We start from the raw sequence: 18,470 nt of genomic DNA, 5'->3' as shown, positions 1-18,470 counted from the left end.
CACGTGCTCTACATAATCTTCCACCTGGAAATGGCAAGTAACCGACAGAAGTAAGAAAAATGAAAAAAAAAAATCCAAAAAAGATCATTTCCTCTAAATTACCTTCCTCACGATTTCAAAATGAAATATTTCATCAAAACTCCTGTATCTGGGAGCTCAGAATCCACAAATGGTCCCAGCTGAGACAAAACCCACTTGTCAACATCACCAAGTTTTCATGCTTAAAGGATCTAGCACATATTGTCAAAGGCAAAATAAAATAATTATGATAAAAATATGCGGATTCAGTATAGGAGGTGTTTACCAATACAAGCAACTGTGGTGGTCTTCGTTTTGCATATTGCAGCAGTTCTGTAAGAGGCTCAAACAATAAATTGTCTGTCGTAGTAAAGGGACCAGCGGCAATAATCTGTTAAGCACCACAAGCATGCGTAAATGATAAAATACTACCAGAAATGCAAGATGTATCTCAAGCAAGAGTATTTGAGACCGTAATTTCTTTCAAAATCTATATCTCAACTGTCACTTGTAGGAATGGATACAATATTACATGTGCCACATGAATGCCGTATGAGTTATGACCATTCCTTAGAAAAAATGTCATTGTTAAAACTGTAAAAGCAAAAGTTAAAAAATATTCTGACAATTCATCAAAATGAAATCTATAGCACAATATAAAGGAGATGCATTATACAAACCATCGATAACTCTCTCTGTTTATAAATAGTAGACTGACTCTCCTTATCAATAGCTTGCTTCTTCAGAGGATTCAAATTCTCATCAGCAACAGATATTATAGGTATAGAATCCACCAATTTAGATGCAATAAAGCAATGCCCACTAGGATTATGTCCTCCAATACCAACTACCTATCAACATAAATCTTCCATTTATAACCTGTAAATATGCTATATTTACACATTTAAAACCAGGGTTTTAACCCACCAAATTTACATTACTAACCTGGCCAGGAAAAATTGAATAATGGTTTAAACGTTGCAAGTCAAGGCGAACACATTCCCCTCCAGAATGCTCAATACTGCCAAGTTATTAGAAAACAGACCCATGTATGATAGATATAATTGAAAAGACAAAAATATAATGTAATGTCGCCCTTAAACAGTCAATGCCATATAGGATTTAACCTAAAATCTCCCATTATTTCCCTAAATAAATAATGGGTCACAAATTGTTAAGAATTGTATCACAGCATTCCACTCATTAGCAAAAGCTCTAGTCAAGTTGAATAGTCTGACTTTGTTATTGTGAATGTTCGTTACATGTTTATAAAAGAAATCCAACACACCGGCAAACAGACATATCAGTCTGATACTCGGATGAGATCACAGATACATGTGTATTGATGGCACATGGAGACTATTACCTGCTCTGCAGAATGACTGACTTCTCATTTAATCGTCCTTCGGCATCACAACAAATCATGCCAACAGCAAAAATGCTCCTCTGATAAATAATATAAATTCAAATTATTAGACAATCTACACACATTCAAAGATCATTCATTGCAGTCACAGATCAGATTATCAAATCTGATGCCCAAGTTAAGAAAAGAAAAAAATCGTAACAATCTTGTTATCCAAGAGTCATAATTAAATTTTGGTGCTTCAAAATGTTGGTGTATAGCCATGACAAAACATAATTTTGCCTTCAAATTTCAGTGTGCATGGGACAGAAAGGGAAGTATTATATTTACCTGTGACGCAGATGTGGTGTTACGTACCTGAGTACGTAAACTAGCCAAATACAACCTTTCACTCTCTCTCACACGAAATAGAACAATAAACGAATAATATTGGATGAATGAATCTCTTTTATTGATGGTAATATCTGAATAAACAAGGATAAACAATAATTGGGAGCGTAACCTCCTTCAATTACTTTGAGAGCATAACCTCTCTCACAAGACAATAATGTCTGTCACAAAACTCAATAATCAAAAGCCTCTCTTTTAACCCTGGACTCTAACCTTATTTATATTAATTAATTTCCGCTCATCTCTTATTAAATATTCCTCTAGAATATATCTGCATTTAATATAAATATCCTTATATTTAATATTTAATATAAATATCCCTATATTTAATATAAATATCTCTCCGTATATTATTCTAGCATATATCCTTAATTATAAATATCTTATATTGAATATTTCCCTAAATATATATTTATTTACTCTAATTAACTTATACTATATTTATTTAGTCTAATTAACTTATACTAAATATTCTTTCTGCTCATATACGTTCCAACCCTTATTATTACCCCTATCGTAACATGTGGGGTCTGTTGGTTCTTCATAGAGACCAGAAGCTACAAATGCCCTTGTATGTTTTCTAATTCGGTTTTCTATTGCATTAAGCTAAATAAAAATAATCAGACTTCAAAAAAAGAAATAGTGTAAAATGGTAATGATTTAGTTAGGAGTCATACTATACATCACATACCCTATCCTCCATTCTATCATACATGAATTTACATCACGGTTTGAGTCCTGATCCATGACTGACCAATGAACACCTTTCACGTTGTGGAACTCTTCTGACAACATCATCTTCATCATTCTCGGTATACTCGTGATGAGGTTCCTGCTTCCCATTCTCTACACTAGGGAGAGTGTTGATGCTAAATTTCACTGAAAACCTATCTGTTCGCTTTGAAAAGGGTGTTATTAGTTTTGATTTTGATGCTTTCCCAGAAGATAAAACATTCTCTTACATTAAAGATATTGGATCAGTTGAAGAAGATAAAGATCATGATGGTGATTTATTGGAGTTCCAGGAGTATCGTCCTTTGTATCATCATCATTATTTAAGTACCTGCATAAAATGATTTCTTAACTAACATCAAGCAGTTCTTCCAGCCTCGTCAACTATTACATAACCATACAGGATATAGAGAAAAACAAACACCAATTGAACCAGTGTACATGGTATTATATCCCAAAACGCATGTGCCTTTATATTAAAAAAAAGGTAGAGAAAATATCAAACACAATTCCAAGGAAAAAAGGGAAGCTGGTTGACAACAAATTGAAGTTTGAAAATATGAGATCAAAAGATCATTTTCAATCTGCAAGTGTTTATTCAGCTGAATGTACATGCCTTTGAGACGTGTGAAATGGGAGACTTGTTATAAAGGAGAGTCAAATCATCTGCGGAAGGTGGTTCAGTAAAGCAATTTCTGGCAGTGGTTCCACAAGCTTCTACATAGCACCAATCAGGGATATCTGTTGTTCCAATCATTAGTGCAAGGTTACAAACAGGATTGATTGCAGCCGCTGCTACAAACTTGTCTGGTGCCTGCAGCAAATGCAGAGTTCGAATGTTACAGCAAATTGATAATGCAACATGTGAGACAAAAACATCTATTAAGTGGAGTTATTGCACCTGGCCAATCAACTGAGTTGTCAGAAAACCACCATGTGAAATGCCCATTACTGTAATCTTAGATGGGCTGGCAAGACCCAAGTTGATGACATGATCTATGGCAGAGAGAACATCATTGACATCCTATATATGAAAAACTAAAGTTAAGGTCCGACCCAGAAAATCTAGCGTATCTATATTGCTAAACTAGCTTATAAATTAAAGCTTTGCTTCTATAGCATAAGCTAATCAAAGTATCTAGCGTCAGAAGTAGAACATAATAAATACCTGAGACCCAACATTCCCTGGAAGAGATTGCAATGGTTCCTTACCAAATGCCAATGAACCTCTCAGAAATAATAACATTATATGAAACCTCAGAATGGACAACTAAAAACATTCTTTATCCATGTTTTGACATCTAAAGGTTTTATAAGCTATACGTGGTCATAATGAGTTTCCTTATGGGTGTTGACAATGACATTTATTTCTCTAGAAAAGCAGTCCGAGTAGTGCAAACTTTTAAAAAATATAAATTAAGATGCATATGGAGAATGAAAGACTTGTGTCCAGGAAATTTTATCGAAGTATAATTATTCAGAGTCCTTATAGCATAACAAAAAATTGACCAGCCTTTCACTTTCAACTCCTCAGCGTTTACCATTATGAAGTCTAACTAAACCCTAAACATCCTTCTGTTCACAATTCCCATAATTCATTTCAATTTCTAAATTCCTATTACAGACAGGTATCCACATTTATTTCCCATTCCAATATCAGACTGAGTATTTTTTACTTCACGGGGAAGCTATTTAAACTTCATATATGCTAACATTCTCTTTATTTTCTCTGGTATCTAGTTTTTTTCTACTGTAAACTTGCTTCCTTTTCTAAGGATTCAAATGATAGGATCTACAACCAATCCTCTTTGACAGGTACTTCGAGCTAATGAAGTCAATTAAGCTTGTTTTGCATAAAAAAGGCAATAGTCTTACATCTTTTTTATGAGTTAAAAGCATAAATAAGTTTCATGTCCTCAATATGTGACCAACTTTTGTTACCAATAATTTCTCTTTTCAAATTAGGTACCTAATAATTTAAAATATTTAAGTTTATGATGTTAGTTCCATCTCTCTTGACATAACAATACTGAACCAAACTAATGATTGGAAGTTCAAGAGTATTTTGGCTACCTGTAATTTACAATCAGCAAGCTGTATCCAACTGTAGATAGAAAAGTATGACAAAGAGACGTCTTGGGGCCCTCCATGAAGGATCACAATTAACGGATCAAATTCAATCTTGGTATTGGTTTTAGAAGACACAAATATAGCTTCAAAAGGTTTTGTAGCACCTGAAATTAAAATTAAAATAGATAGATATAATAGTCAATTGACTGGTCAATAAATTTGAGAAGATTTATTGATAGGGCGTAATTAATAAGTGTGTTCCTGAAGTACTGTATCACCAAATAAGTGGTTGAATTGTACAAGACAATCTTCATCAATTTATCAAGTCAAATATTTTCAATAGTCACATACCACAAAGTTCTTTTATGCTCTCTGTTAAATGGTTGTTTATACATAGCCCCCTTATAGTGAACATATAAACTAAAGCTTCATTTCTACTTTCTTGTTTCTTTGTCAATAAAATCAAGATTTTATGCAAGATATAATACATAGTATTATCTTCATGCACCAATCAAAAGCTAACTTTTGTTCATTTTCCCTTTTAGGAGAGGACATGGTGGGGACAGTGCATGTTGGGGAGAGTGGAGGGAACAATCACAGTATGATTTTCAATAATGAATTTAGTCCCATATGTTTAAATTTCATCACATGAATCAGATTAATTCACCTCATTATTGACGAGCAGTATATGGATTGAATTTCATAAATCTAATAGATACCTTATCAGTTGGATTCTGAGAATACACAGATACAAATTAAAGCATATCTGAAATTTCATTAAGTCATTCAACTTAGCACTGAATATCCACGAGAAAGAAACCGGAATAACTTGAAAACCTTTTGTTTGACCAGCATGAGCATCCTTAACTGAGATCCTCAGTATACCAGACTGGAGAGAGGACAGCAAAGATCTAACCTGCAGCCAAAATCCTATGATTCGCTTCTAAATAGAATGACATGTTTGCAACAATGATTTCTGATAATATCTGACAAGAAAATAGAACAAACCTTGTCAGAGCATCTGAATATTGGACTGGATATATTTGACCAACTCCATGTAGTATTGTTTGTCTCCTTCTTAATGGCCTTTCCATACCTTATTTGAGCAAAATCAACCGGACTACTGGAAACTGCAAAAGGATTAACAAAGAAAAACGATAAAACATATTCCTCCACTTCAAAAGTCCCAGGTATTGACAAATTGAGCAGTTGTTTTTACTGGCAACAATATTGTTCCCATCCAGCGTAAGAAGATTCCACGAGAAATTTGGATCTACAGGGCTATGTACTATCTCCCCACTATAATGTGATGAAAAAAGAATTGATAATAAAGAATACACAACCTTTGATAAATGGAATAAAAAACATTCCTGTTGTTATTTACTTACCTCAGCACATTCACTGAGAGCAGAACTTCACTGCTGTGCCAGATGGATGATATAATCATTGTGCAATTGTCAGATAACCAAGGATTACTATGAATAATGGTACAATAAAGCCCAGGGAAGCAACCGTCTTCAGCGCACATCACAACAGGAATCTCCAAAATTGATTGAAAAGACTGAGTTATTAACCGAAAACAATATGCACTAATTGACATATGCTTAGATCTCACTAAGAGAAGGGGTAGGATGAAGAAGAGAAAAGAATCTTATTTATAGCACCAAGTATCATATGATGTTTTGTTTTGTAAAATAGCAAGGATCCTCAATACTAACATAAACAATCTGAAAATCACAAATGAAAAACTACATGGTCGATGTGATCCAACAACTTAGACTTGAATCCAGTGTATTTAATAAATGAACTAGATAAGAAAGTAACAAAAAGGTTCACTCTATGTTATTAAAGAATGCAGTTAAACCAAATACATTAAAATCAAACTGGCCACATAGGAAGATCTTACCATGTCGTCAATTTTGGAAGATTGGAAAGGTTTTCCATTAGTTAGCCAATCAATTCTGTGAAGTGAATTTGTAGCATTATGCACTCCAGAGTCCACAGCACTTCTTGCAGATAAAAACACAAGAAGTTTTCCATCTGGACTGGTGGAAAATTCATGAACAACGGTCAGAATATTAAGAACATGTTACGTACCCGAGTTCGTGAACTTGCCACTCACACCCTTTTACACTCCCACAGATACTAAACAATGGAATTTGACGGAATAAAACACTTTATTAACTGGAAATATTGGTATCACAATAAACAACCAATAACTGGGAGCAGGGTCTCCGTCAGTTACCTGAGAGCCTAACCTCTCTTACAAAACTCCTTAATCAAAAAACCTCCCCTAAACCCTAGGTTCCTCCTTTGTTAATACTAATTACTCCTTCCCAAAAAGGTAAAGAATAATATAGTAATTATGCCTATTTATTATAATTATTTGGTAAGAATATTTCTATCCTTATTTACTATATTTACTTCTATAATATCCTGAGGTACATCCTTTGAATTTCCCGCCTATCCTAACTGTTGTCAGTTAGAACGCTCGTTGTTGCTTCCACTCGCTTAGGACGCTCGTCGTCGCCCCACTCGCTCATCCCTCTTTTTCTCTTCCCCCTACCGTTCGGCCATCGTGCTCCCCCCTTTCAGCCGTTCGGCCCTCGTGCTTCCTTTCAACCGTTCAGCCCTCGTGCTTCCCCCTTTCCACCGTTCGGTCATCGTGCTCCCCCCTTTCAACCGTTCGGCCACCGTCCTCTACCGTACGGACCCCCTCTCTCTCCTATATCTTCTTCTCTCGTAAACTCGCCAGCCCCTAACATTACCCACCTCCTGAAGATCAACCTTGTCCTCAAGGTTGAAGTCTGGATATTGATCTCGGATGGTTATGGCATCTTCCCATGTTGCCCCGTCCGGTCCTCCCTCTTGCCACTCGATCAACACTTCCTGCCGTTCGTCCTCTCCTTGTTGCACCTACCTTTTATCCAGAACTCTGATCGGCCAGGGAGACGGTCCCTCCATCTCTAAGTCTATGGGTAACTCTTTCTCCACACTGTTCTCCCCCACGGCCTTCTTTAATTGCGACACATGGAATACTGGATGTATCCGCGCGGCTTCGGGTAGTTGCAACTTAAATGCCACTTCTCCTATCTGTTGTATGACCAGGAAAGGTCCAAAATACCGAGCGGCTAGTTTAGAATGCAGTGTGGAAGACATCGACGTCTGTCGGTGGGGTCTGATCTTTAGATACACCCAATCTCCCACCTCCACATTGGATGGTCTTCTTGCCTTGTCGGCTTGCCTCACCATTAATTCTTGAGCCCTGGCTAGATGAATTTTAGCTGGTTGAGTGCCTCATCCCTCATCTGTAACTCCTAGCAGACGGCTTCAACTAAGGTTTCCCCTGGAACGAACCTGTGCAGTGAGGGAGGAGACCTCCCATATACGGTTTCAAATGGGGTGCATCTCGCCGACTCTTGATAGCTGGTATTATACCAATATTCCGCCCAAGGTAGTACTATGCTCCATCCCTTTGGTTGTTCTGAGCAGAAGCATCTCAGATAACCCTCCAATACCCTATTCACGACCTCAGTCTGTCCATCAGATTCAGGATGATAGGCGGTGCTCATCTTCAGTTGAGTTCCTTGTAATTTAAACAACTCCTTCCAAAAATTACTCAGGAACAGTGGATCCCGGTCACTCACGATAGATATTGGCACCCCATGCAACTGGACAATCTCCTTTACAAACACTTCAACTACGGTTCAAGCAGAATAGGGATGTTTTAGTGGTATGAAGTGTCCATATTTGCTGAGGCGGTCTACCACTACCAGCACAGCATCATACCCGTGGGACTTGGGCAACTTAACGATAAAATCCATGCTTATCTCCTCCCAAATGGCGTTGGGTATGGGTAAAGGTTGCAACAACCCCTGCGGAGAGAATGACAGATATTTATGTTTTTGACATACCAGGCAGCTTGCAACAAAGTCAGTTACGACTTTCTTCATTCCTACCCAATAAAGAGATTGCGCCACCTTGCGATAAGTCCGATATATCCCTGGGTGTCCTCCTATTTGCGTGGTATGAAACTCGGCTATCAACTTGGGCACGCACCCAGGCCGATCGGGCAGACAACACTAGCCTCCCCTTATAGTGTAACCTCTCGTGTTCCAGAGTGAACGAGGGATGTGAGTTGGGGTCTTTTCCCAAATCTTCTATCACCTTCTTTAACTATTCATCTGCCTCAACTTCTTCCAAAATCTCCCTGAAGTCTTGCCAGTAAGGTCTGGCCACAACCCTCAATTCCTTTTCTTCATGTGGATCATCCTCTTCCTTCCGTGATAGGGCGTCTGCTACCTTGTTGGTGACACCTTATTTGTACACAATTTCAAAGTCATAACCCAGGAGCTTCGCAATCCAATTATGCTGATTCTGAGTGGTGATGCGTTACTCCAAGAGGTACTTCAGGCTCCTTTGATCGGTGTGAACCACAAACCGTTGTCCCAAGAGGTAGGGCCTCCAGTGTTGTATGGCTAAAACCAACGCCATTAATTCCTTCTCATATATCGATTTACTCAATGACCCCTCGGATAAAGCTTTACTAAAGAAAGCTATGGGTTTCTTTCCTTGCATGAGTACCGCTCCTACCCCTCTTCCTGATGCATCACACTCAATGTGGAAAGGCTGGTCAAAATCAGGTAGAACCAGCACTGGTGCAGTGGTGATGGCCTTCTTTAACCTTGACATAGCTTCCTCTGCTTGCTCCGTCCATGTAAACTGCCCCTTTTTAAGAAGGTCGGTCAAGGGTTTGGCAATCTTCCCATAATCCTTCACAAACCTCCTATAGTATCTTGTCAGACCCAGAAATCCCCTCAAAGCCTTCACTGTCTTAGGTTTTTCCCAGTCTATCACGGCCCTTACTTTGTCTTCGTCCATTTCTACACCCCTCGCGGATATCCAATGTCCCAAATAGCCTATTTGAGTTTTGCCGAACTCACATTTTTTTCTGTTGGCCACCCACCTATTGGCCACGAGTTCCCTTAGCACCGTCCCCACATGCTCTAAGTGCTCCTTCCAGAATCGGCTATACACCAATATATCATCAAAGAACACCAGTACGAATTTCCGTAGGTAGGGCTGCATCAGGCTGTTCATTGCACTTTGGAATGTGGCTGGTGCGTTGGTGAGACCGAACGGCATCACCATGAATTCGTAGTGACCCTGGTGCGTCCGAAAGGCCGTTTTCTCTATGTCTCCATCTCCCATTCGGATCTGGTGGTAGCCTGACTTCAAATCCACCTTCGAAAAATATTTGGCCCCTCTTTGTTCTTCTAGCAATTCCTCTATCAGTGGGATACGGAATTTGTCGGGTACCGTGGCTCGGTTAAGGGCCCTATAATCCACATTTAGTTTTCTTTTATTACTGCAATCCACTACATCAAGGACCAAGTATGGGAAATGTTGAAAACTGAGTTCTTATAATCCCATCTATGAAACTATATACAAACAGTAGACAAATACAAAAAAAAATTAACATTTTAGTGAATTTAAATAGGTTTAATATTATTTTGACATCAATATTTATTGAAATTATTCAATAAAATCTTTTAATTTATTTTGATGAATGTAATGCTTATATTTATTAGAAAGAATCTATATTTATTATATGTTAAATTGAAATTGGTACTATTTAAATGATAAGAATGCTAAAATATATATGTCAGATTGAATCACATTATTATCCACTAAACAAATTACTACCGATTTAATTAAAAGAATCATAAAAAAAATTAGAAGATTACAATACATAATTTGATAATATGAACAAAACGGTATTAACGATTTAATTAATGCTTTAAATCAAATTCAACCCAAAATACAACAGAGAAAAATTGCAAATGCGGATAGACTAACGGCAGCGAAAAAAAAAACTAGAAATGAAAACGGCATCGTCGCATTACCAAGGGTTATTCACAAACTCACTCGTACTGCTCTAGTTTGAATTGAGCGTGGAACTGGAATGTGGGGGCTTCTTCGAACTAGAACGTGTTTGTGATATTCAAAGGCCCTTCTTCTTCATCAACCATGGAAGAAGAAGGTAGGGTTATGTTCTTTGTCCGCCGTAATTGCCTTCTGGATCTGTCGGAGATCGAGAAGGTTCTGATGGATATCAAAGCTGACGACGTTAAGGTGATACCGGTTCCCAAGCACTGCGATTGGGCCGATTTCATGGTTCTCGCCACTGGCAGGTCCACCTGGCACGTCAAGAACATAGCCCAAGCCCTAATTTACAAGGCACCACACCCTCCTTCCTTCGTCCTTTTTATCGCTATATTTGCATTATTGATTTTTGATTGAAACTCAAGTGGTTTTCATTTTTGTTTTTCTTCCGACTTATGTATATTTGTGTAATTAACCAAGCCAAACAGAAATAGAGAGGAACTTAACAAATGATGCTACCAAGTGTAGAAGGGGAAGAGGGAGGAAAGTGGATAGTCATTGACTCTGGTATCTCGTGCTTTTGTAATCATTTTGTTGAGTTTAGAAAATGCATTAGGGGTCGTTTGGACAATCTTCTTCAATAGATAGTTTTTTTCGGTTAAAATTAATTTATACATATCCAAATTTGTAGAATTGTTCTTATATAACTTTTTGTTTTGTTTTTTTTTTTATCTTTTACTTTGTGCAATGAGCTAATTTAACTTACCTTCTCTTTTTTAATTTTTCTCACCTAAAGTCATTTTGAAGAAATTTGTCTAAACAAAACTCCAAGTAAAGAAAATTGCAGTAGCGATAATGGCTGATAACAGATACAATGTCATGAATTAACATCTTGATTGCATTTGCTAAATGTTCTGTTCTTTTAGGAATGTTAGGTATTCACAGGCCTTTCCAATAATTAATATTTACGAAGAACTAGTTTACTATCTTTAATGGGGTCTTCTTTTTCAGAGAGGTCTATTCCGTCCACACAATAGATGTTGTGTGATGTTATAAATTAGTAAACCAATATGCAGATACTGGTTGAAACTCACATCAGAGAGCTACTGATGCAGTTTAAGTGGAGACTTATACTCTATCCTAGCTAATTGATCTACCTCTGTGACAAATTACTAGTTCGTTAGTACTAGAAAGTTGTTAAATTAACTTGCTGGTTCCACAACATTATTGTCTTAGCGTATGTTGCTCTGCGTGACATTCATTAAATCAAACAAGGTAATGATTTTAGTCTCAGCATGGTATCAGTTTCTACACTCTACAACCTCTGATTTTCTTTCTTGCACTTATTCCAGTTTCTTCACTGGTGAATGGAGCCAGCGAATTACCATTCTTGGGTGATTAGGGATGACAAGGTAAGACGGGTGCTGTAAAAAGGTGTGGGTAGGCTGGACATTTAAGCTCGTCAATCTGCATGGGGCAGTATAACCTGCAGCCCATTGGCCAAAGTGTGGGTGAGCCTGCCCCTCAACATGCACGACTCTTCCATTGAAGAATTAACTGAATTTTGTCTGTTACAACTAATCTAACATTGTGGTTTAATTCTTTTTATCTATTTCGGGAGGTGTTGCAATTTAGTGATTCTTTCATGTTAACTTTTCATTGCTCAGTGCATGCGGTGGCTTGAGCAATGAAAAGTGACAAGGAAAGTGACAAAGAAAGGACCTATTAAACCCTAAAGACTAACAAAGTAATTTTTTCCCGGAAGCCTTGTTAAGCCACTGCATGCACCGAGCAATGAAAAGTTAACATGAAAGAATCACTAAATTGCAACACCTCCCGAAATAGATAAAAAGAATTAAACCACAATGTTAGATTAGTTGTAACAGACAAAATTCAGTTAATTCTTCAATAGAAGAGTCATGCATGTTGAGGGGCAGGCCCACCCACACTTTGGCCAATGGGCTGTAGGTTATACTGCCCCATGCAGATTAACGAGCTTAAATGTCCAGCCTACCCACACCTTTTTACAGCACCCGTCTTACCTTGTCATCCCTAATCATCCAAGAATGGTAATTCGCTGGCTCCATTCACCAGTGAAGAAACTGGAATAAGTGCAAGAAAGAAAATCAGAGGTTGTAGAGTGTAGAAACTGATACCATGCTGAGACTAAACTCATTACCTTGTTTGATTTAATGAATGTCACGCAGAGCAACATACGCTAAGACAATAATGTTGTGGAACCAACAAGTTAATTTAACAACTTTCTAGTACTAACGAACTAGTAATTTGTCACAGAGGTAGATCAATTAGCTAGGATAGAGTATAAGTCTCGACTTAAACTGCATCAGTAGCTCTCTAATGTGAGTTTCAACATATTGGTTTACTAATTTATAACATCACACAACATCTATTGTGTGGATGGAATAAACCTCTCTGAAAAAGAAGACTCCATTAAAGATAGTAAACTAGTTCTTCGTAAAAATTAATTATTGTAAAGGCCTGTGAATACCTAACATTCTTAAAAGAACAGAACATTTAGCAAATGCAGTCAAGATGCTAATTCATGACATTGTATATGTTATCAGCCATTATCGCTACTGCAATTTTCTTTACTTGGAGTTCTGTTTAGACAAATTTCTTCAAAATGACTTTAGGTGAGAAAAAATAAAAAAAGAGAAGGTAAGTTAAATTAGCTCATTGCACAAAGTAAAAGATAAAAAAAACAAAAGCAAAAAGTTATATAAGAACAATTCTACAAATTTGGATACATATAAATTAATTTTAACCGAAAAAAACTAGAAGATTGTCCAAACGACCCCTAATGGATTTTCTAAACTCAACAAAATGAACACAAAAATGATTACAAAAGCACGAGATACCAGAGTCAATGACTATCCACTTTCCTCCCTCTTCCCCTTTTACACTCGGTAGCATCATTCGTCTCTGTTTCTGTTTGGCCTGGTTAATTACACAAATATACATGAGTCGGAAGAAAAACAAAAATGAAAACCACCTGAGTTTCAATCGAAAATCAATAATGCAAATATAGCTATAAAAAGGACGAAGGAAGGAGGGTGTGGTGCCTTGTAAATTAGGGCTTGGGCTATGTTGTTGACGTGCCAGGTGGACCTGCCAGTGGCGAGAACCATGAAATCGGCCCAATCGCAGTGCTTGGGAACCGGTATCACCTTAACGTCGTCAGCTTTGATATCCATCAGAACCTTCTCGATCTCCGACAGATCCAGAAGGCAATTACAGCCGTCAACGGCGAACAAAGAACAGAACCCTACCTTCTTTTTCCATGACTGATGAAGAAGAAGGGCCTCTACATATCGCAAACACGTTCTAGTTCGAAGAAGCCCCACATTCCAGTTCCACGCTCAAATAACACTAGAGCGGTACGAGTGAGTTTGTGAATAACCCTTGGTAACGCGACGACGCCGTTTTCATTTCTAGTTTTTTTTTTCGCTGCCATTAATCTATCCGCATTTGCAATTTTTCGCTGCTGTATTTTGGGTTGAATTTGATTAAAAGCATTAATTAAATCATTAATACCGTTTTGTTCATATTATCAAATTGTGTATTGTAATTGATAAGTGTGAAAAAACAGATGTTTTGACACTTATAAAGGATCTCAATTTTGTAATTATTCATGTTATTACTCAGGGAAAAGTCGTAATAGGAAGTAGATTGTGTTGTAAATTATTGTACAGGAAAGGATGTATAATTGGAACTCTGTCAGTCAGTTCTCGCATAGCGCAAGCCAAAACTCGCACTGCCAGGATATATAAATTCGCATAGCGCACCATCACATGTGTGCTGTGCGAATAACGTCAGTTGAGAGGCAGCAGTTACGTGAAATTCGCATAGCGCACACACACATGTGCGCTGTGCGAATTAATGAAGTTATTGGTTTTTAAAGACGTGACAGAAAGGCGAAAGGCATCTCCTGACAGACGAAAAATAGCAGAGAAAAGACGGGAGAACTGCTCTGGAAAACGAGGAGACCTCTCTGAAGACATCAAGACTGCACATCATGCAAGGAATTGCGGAAATGAGTATGTTTGTGATGTCTAGGATAGGGTAAACTTTCATTCGTTGGAATTGACTGTAATGGCTGACATTTGATGTAATATTTCCTGTTCAATATAAATTGTGTTCATATGCTTTTCTTGTGTACTTTTTATTTTATTTTACGGAAGTAAAATATACTTGTTTTTATATTCAAATTGTACTGGGAAGTAAATTTGAGTATTGACGCAAGAAAAGCAACCAGAAGGAGAGATGCTAGGAATAGTTTCAATTCTCCGGGTCATCAATAACATCAGTCTTAATGCAAAGTTTATGTTTAATTACTTAAGGAATTAATAATTGAACATAATTTTTTTGAACTTGTTTTAAGGAATTAAACCAAGATACTGTGATGTTGATGTTTGAACGCAAGTTATATTGCTCAGAATAGTTACTGTAATGTGGTCATGAAGTCAATTCCAGTGAAACTTTCTTTAAATTTTAATTTCAATTTTAAATTTTCATCTAATTTGATATTATTAATTCACTTATAATTTGCTGTTCAATTGATTTTGATAAATAAATTTTAATTGAATAACGTAACACAAATTCCCTGAGGAGAACGATACTTTACTTATCACTGTATTACTTGTAACGATTTGGTATACTTGCCAAAAAGTTATCAAGTTTTTGGCGCCGTTTGCCGGGGAATTTGATTGTTTTGTTATTTCAATTAGTTGTTTATCAATTTCAATTTTGTTCCCATCTCCATAAATTCATTGTTTTAGTTTTCTGTGTATCTGTATATATTGTGTTTTGTTCCTGTTGTTATTTCTTGGGTTGGTCATTGAAGATTTTCGTTCTGCATGCCACGCAGAACAAAATCTGAGAATTTATTGTTTGATTCTAAGATTGAAAGGACAGCCCGTAGAAATAATAATAGGCGTAGAAGAGAAAATAGAAAAAAAGAAGCTAGAGAATCCAGCTTATCCTCAAACGCTTTTTCTTCATCTGACCAAGAGGATAAAAAGATGGAGGGAAACGGGGAAAATGAACAAAGAAGGCGTACGTTGGAAGATTATGCTTCAGTGTCTGTACCTACATCTTTCAACAGTATAGCCAAACCAGTTGATGAATCAATATTTTCTACACTTCACTTAGTTTATTGTACTAGAATTAATTAGGGAATTATGCTTAAATGTCCGATATTTTCCTGTTTTTATTAATTGTGCTTAAATTGATTAGAAATTCTTATTTTGATTAATTTGAATTATCTAAGTTAATTATTTCTATTAATTATTTTGCAGGAAAATTTGGAAAAACATTTTGGAATATTGGGAAGAACATTTAAGTTACACACGGTTATTTACTTGGAAGAAACACTATGAATACACCACACTGCCTCGTAAAAGCATATGCTTGCTAATGTGAATGATATGTTGTCACAGCATATTGGATGATGTCTGGATGGAAGTATACCACAAAAAGAATGGAGAATGAAGAGGCATGCACCGCGAATGAGTGGGGCCGTGTGGACATGATAGTTTTGGAAACATTGTAGAATGAAAATTTGATGGGAAGTATGTAAATTAAAAGGAAACCACTTATTCTTGAACGAAACCACTTGATTGAAAGAATGAATACTGCACGGAACTTTTGGTAAAACAAATGGAATAAAAGTGGGGATCTCCACTAGAAAAGGAAATAATATTCTCATAAAGAAGAGTGGTCACGTGAAGGGAGGAGCTCACACAAGTCAAAGTATTATATGACCCACAAGGAATGAATTTTAGTGGTGCACTTATGAAGGGGCTGCACTTCCACGTTCACAAATGTAAAGAGGATTCCAGAAGCAGCTCCAGCTATCACCGAGCCTTCACGGCCTGCACCAGAAATGGGAGAAGCCACATCTAACATCTTCAATCTTCCCAACGTAACTATCCAGTGGAAGAGAGGACAACCAGCAACTGCACCGTCCTCCACCAATCCAGCAAGAGCTCCATGGCTGGAAGAAAGAAGAGCACTTCACGGTTGATCCATCAGCACCAGCCCTCAACCATATCAGCAGCTTGGAGTGGACCTCTCGGTCATCTTCCATGACAGCAGAACAGCAACGCCCATCCAGCAAGTTTTGCATCCAGAGTTTGGGAGGCACTCACAACACACATCAAGCCACCGAGATGGAGAAAGTTTTTATTAGGGATGAAAGAAGAGTTTCACGTTCAGTTTTGAGCAAAGAGATGCACATGATGATGGGCTGGACATTCACGCATCTAGCCATGAAGCTCACGGCCAAGGGTCCGTTCACTACTTAGAAAATAATTTTTGGAAGAAGGAAAAGCCTTCAACGGTCCAGAAGAAGAGCTCACGGGATTCCACTTAGTTGGTGTGCACGGGAATAAATTAAAGTGAAGCAGCAGGAAGCATGTCACATGCACACGGATGGTAGCAAAGCTGGACCAGCACACGTCCACACTTCAGTTTCCAGCAGCCACAACCAAAGAAGGAGCTGGACCGAGAGGGGAATAGAACGGAAGAAAGAAAGAAAGCATGAAGGATTCACGGTCCAGCAGAGAAGTGAAGACATTGTGCAATGGAAAACAATTCACGCATCCACACAAGCTGGGTCCAGCAGAAGCACAACAGCAATGTGGGATTCACGTTCAGCACAAAGATGGAGCATTCACGTCCAAGGGAGAAGAAGAAGACAAGGATTAGGGACCCAACCTTTGGTAAAAGCACACGGCACAAACAAATGGAGGGCCTCCCACCTTATTTTATTTGGCACATCAGACAAGCACATCACGGGAAAGCTAGCTGGAAAATGAAGAAATGACATACAGTATATTCAGAGAAGTGGCTATAAGTTGGAAGCAGCAGCGAGAGAAGAGGGACATCAGATTTTAGGAGTAGTTAGTACCACTCACGGCTTGGAAGAGGCTTCTGCCTCTTCCTTTTTCCTTTTCATTTCTAGTAACAAGCTTTCTTAGTTTCTCTTTTCAACAATATGCAAAATGTAGTGTTTTATTTCTGAAGTGTATCAGTGTTGGGAATAGTTTGTTAATTTTATTTTCACGGCATTTTATTTCAAGTATTGTGTTTTGCTAAATTTGATTTTCAATTAAGTGCTTTTAATTTTACTGTCTCTTTTATTTTTATCGTTTACTATTTTCTGCATCGTTAAATTATGTCAATGTATTTCTCTGTTCATTTTAATTTCAAACGTCATTTTATGGTTTATTTTCACTGATGTTTTTATTTCTACATTTAATTTTACTGTTTTTGCATATTTACTGTTCTGTTTTTATTGTCTTTAAATTTATTTCAAACGTTTTTAAATTCGGTTTTATTTAATTTCTAGTCCATTTTAATTTATTCGCATTCAAAATCACAAAAACAACCCCCCACTTCGTGTTTAAATCTAAGACTGAACCCCAGTATTGGTCCTTGAAAGACGACCTAGGAGTCAAATCCTAGTCTATACTGCATTCTTTTCATGCACATAAAATTTGTATGACCGCAACAGTTGTATCAAATTTTGGCGCCGTTGCCGGGGACCAATAACGGTTTGGTTTTAGATTTTTGTTGTGTAAATTTTTGTTCTGTTAATATGTTTGTTTTGTGTGTTTTGTCTTGTATATTTTTGTAGGCGACAACGACACCTTCAGCAAATTTTGGCGGCGTTGTCACTTCAGTCCAGGTTCTTGTTTTAGATTTTTACTGTTTTTGTTTTATTACGTTGTTGTAATCTATGTTTTGTCTTTTATATTTTTATTGTGCTATGTTGTGTATTCAGTTGTTAGATAAAAAAAATAATAATAATTGTTATGTCTTGTTTGTGCCTGTAGCATGTTAATTGTGTTGTATTTTATTTTATTTTTTTGTTGTGATGTGATATTCTATTATTTGTATGTGTGTCGCATGTGTTTTATCTGTTAAATAAAAAAATTAAAAAAAAATTAAAATAAAAAAAATAAAAAATTTATTATGTTCTGTC

General features: G+C 37.1%; 2 protein-coding genes across 2 annotated transcripts; both read right to left on the bottom strand.

The window, feature by feature from the left end:
- Positions 1–161: 161 nt before the first annotated feature.
- LOC108318938 (acylamino-acid-releasing enzyme 2) lies at positions 162–7,828 on the bottom strand. Its single transcript, XM_052870038.1, has 14 exons — positions 7,497–7,828; positions 6,483–6,663; positions 5,965–6,116; positions 5,796–5,875; positions 5,585–5,706; positions 5,414–5,492; positions 4,580–4,740; positions 3,408–3,530; positions 3,123–3,320; positions 2,466–2,837; positions 1,385–1,464; positions 964–1,039; positions 305–409; positions 162–179 (listed from the first exon to the last, which is right to left on the bottom strand). Exons 1-10 carry the CDS (start codon positions 7,826–7,828, stop codon positions 2,826–2,828), a joined length of 1,440 nt encoding a protein of 479 aa, XP_052725998.1. The 3' UTR covers positions 162–179; positions 305–409; positions 964–1,039; positions 1,385–1,464; positions 2,466–2,825.
- Positions 7,829–12,489: 4,661 nt separating this feature from the next.
- Positions 12,490–13,842, bottom strand: LOC128194231 (protein Iojap-related, mitochondrial-like; the record flags this gene model as incomplete). Its single annotated transcript, XM_052869310.1, has 2 exons — positions 12,490–13,420; positions 13,546–13,842. Coding segments are annotated over 2 exons (474 nt in total), but the record flags the coding sequence as incomplete, so codon positions are not given.
- Between the last annotated feature and the right edge of the window lie 4,628 nt (positions 13,843–18,470).

The sequence above is a fragment of the Vigna angularis genome, chromosome 10 (assembly GCF_016808095.1).
Source record: "Vigna angularis cultivar LongXiaoDou No.4 chromosome 10, ASM1680809v1, whole genome shotgun sequence".
NCBI classification, from domain to species: Eukaryota; Viridiplantae; Streptophyta; class Magnoliopsida; order Fabales; family Fabaceae; genus Vigna; species Vigna angularis.
The sequence above is the reverse complement of the archived record's forward strand: the minus strand, read 5'-3'. Positions and strand labels throughout refer to the sequence as shown.

What these genes read in the sequence shown, in the direction of transcription:
- LOC108318938 (XM_052870038.1), bottom strand. Translation starts at nt 7,828, where the DNA reads ATGGTGAGGCAAGCCGACAAGGCAAGAAGACCATCCAATGTGGAGGTG. An exon ending in ATCAGAGTTCTGGATAAAAG is followed by an intron (nt 6,664 to 7,496) that starts GTAGGTGCAACA and finishes GGGTACGTAACA; the next exon opens with TGTTCTTAATATTCTGACCG. An exon ending in CAACTCAGTTGATTGGCCAG is followed by an intron (nt 3,321 to 3,407) that starts GTGCAATAACTC and finishes CATTTGCTGCAG; the next exon opens with GCACCAGACAAGTTTGTAGC.